Consider the following 2,149-nt stretch of genomic DNA (forward strand, 5'->3'; position numbering starts at 1 on the left):
CCCCCTCGTCTGGCTTACGGAAGCATTGCACAACAGGGGTGGACTTACATGCATGCAGGCAATACACTCATACACATTAAAAAAAGGAGAAATATTTTCTGAGCACTTACTATATGCAAACGTCATATTGTAATACCAGTTAAAATTCTGGGAAGAATGTCAGGCAAAGGATACTTGATCTTGTGAAAGTCATGAGAAGCCTCCAGTGTCCCCCAGTCCACCCTGCCCTGCACAGCTATGATCTGCCCTGCATCATCTCTAATGTGACCAGCACCCTTAGTGCCATTTACTAGTGCTGGGCCATTACTTAGTGCTGGGCTTCACAGCACTCATTTACCCTCTGCCCTGCATCAGCATCTTTAACCTGACACAGGTATTGGACTGTCATAGGACAATAGTACAATGGCAATGTGACCTGAATAAGTCTTCAGAATATTACTTGTACAAACCACAACTTATGGCTTCAAGTTTAGAATGAAAATAATGCCAGATGGAAGAGGGTAGACTGGAGAATAACCTTCAGTGCCCCTCTTGGATCACACGTGACTCGAGCCACTGTAGTCATTGGTTTAGAAGAAACAAGGTGGGTGGGGGGGGGCTTCATTGCTCCAGTCCACTTGGTGTCTTCTCTGTTGTCTGATGTTTGCTCATTGCTGATTGCTGTCTTGTAGCTGCTCCGCTCTGCTGCCGATTGGTCTGCTGGTATAAAGTACCATGAGGAGTCCATCCACACTGCTTATATCCATGTGATAGAGAACAGCAAGCACTACATCTATATCGAAGTAAGTCTGTCGGTCACTGTTTGAACCTGCCTTCTGCAGTATCGCACAGTGACCATAGGGTCCCCAGCTTGGGATTCCATAATAATACGTGTGTACTGAGATATGAAGAGTGCTGGAAAAGTGCTGATTTGAGTCATCTGCATTTTGATCTCAAAGTGCCTGAAATTCACTCTGGACCATCCTTAACTCAATAATGGGAGTCTTCCAAATCCTTGTTGCACTAACATATTGGCTTACTATGACATTATTTGCTGTAAAGAACCCCAGCATGGATGTGTAAGTTTTCACTAGGCTTTGGTTGGAGGCTGTAGAATGAGGCATGTGCTGTTTAAGGGGAACAAACAGACATGCACAGGATAAGTTGTCCACACACGGGTGACTGGATGCCACAGCTCTGGGGATGTTGGAGGGTGTACAGAAGAGAGCATGGAAAAAGAAGACAAGAATGTCAGAGCTGTGAGCTTCCATTCATGATAAAGCCTCTTCAGATCCTGGGCTCTGCTCAGAGAACATGAGAGAATCTGGGAACATTGAGTTTAGTGTGGGAACTTTAATTGCACCTCAAAGTAGATGCAAAAATAGGACAGAACATTTGAAACCCCTGAGAGAAATAATCACGATAATGGAGCAGTGGGTAAGAGCCAAACCAAAACATATCTCTCTCCTTTATCCTAGTTTTTTTCCATTGAATAAAAATAAAGTGTTTAGAAGGAGGTTAACTACTGGGAAAACTATGCTAGCTCCATTTGTCTTCCCCTTGAGTCCTGCCCCTCTCCCTGTCCATAGAGTGACAGTTGTTTAAAGGTATTGCAGCTTTACTTATTTCTCAGTCCCAGGGAAAGAGAAGACTAACTAAAAACATTGGAAGACTAAATTTCGTGATGTATTCCAGATGCAAGAGATAAAGGGCATTAGTGGAAAAATTAGTGAACTCTGCTCGAAGTCTAGAGTTTAGTAGATTTAGGATGATTAACTTTGAAAATCAAATACTATAGTTATATAAGATGTGAAAGCTGACCTATCCATCACCCAGCCATTTTGTTCCATCTTTTTAAAAATATATATTTTATTATTTTTACCTTCTGTGCATGAGTGTATTGCCTGCGTGTATGTAAATGCACTTGTGTCATGCAGTGCCCACAGACGTCAGAGGAGTGATGTCAGATCCCCTGGAGCTGGAGTTATGAATAGTTGTTAGCTACCATGTGGGTGCTGGGAATCAAACCCAGGTCCTCTGCAAGAGTAGCCAGTGCTCTTAACCACTGAGCCATCTCTCCAGTCCTTGTTTCATCTTTTTAAAAAATAGCATTAAGCTGGGTGTGGTGGTGCACACCTTTAATCCCAGCACTCGGGAGGCAAAGGCAGGC

General features: G+C 43.3%; 1 protein-coding gene across 1 annotated transcript in view; it reads left to right on the forward strand.

Annotated features, from left to right (window-relative positions):
- The window catches only part of Pld1 (phospholipase D1), a 197,793-nt gene that overhangs the window by 130,579 nt on the left and 65,065 nt on the right, over positions 1-2,149 (forward strand). Inside the window, exon 20 of the mRNA XM_017797388.2 lies at positions 672-782. Within this exon, the coding sequence (XP_017652877.1) occupies positions 672-782 (111 nt within the window). The remainder of the gene's footprint in view (positions 1-671; positions 783-2,149) is intronic.

The sequence above is a fragment of the Nannospalax galili genome, unplaced genomic scaffold (assembly GCF_000622305.1).
Source record: "Nannospalax galili isolate Female #2095 unplaced genomic scaffold, S.galili_v1.0 scaffold33, whole genome shotgun sequence".
Classification (NCBI taxonomy): Eukaryota; Metazoa; Chordata; class Mammalia; order Rodentia; family Spalacidae; genus Nannospalax; species Nannospalax galili.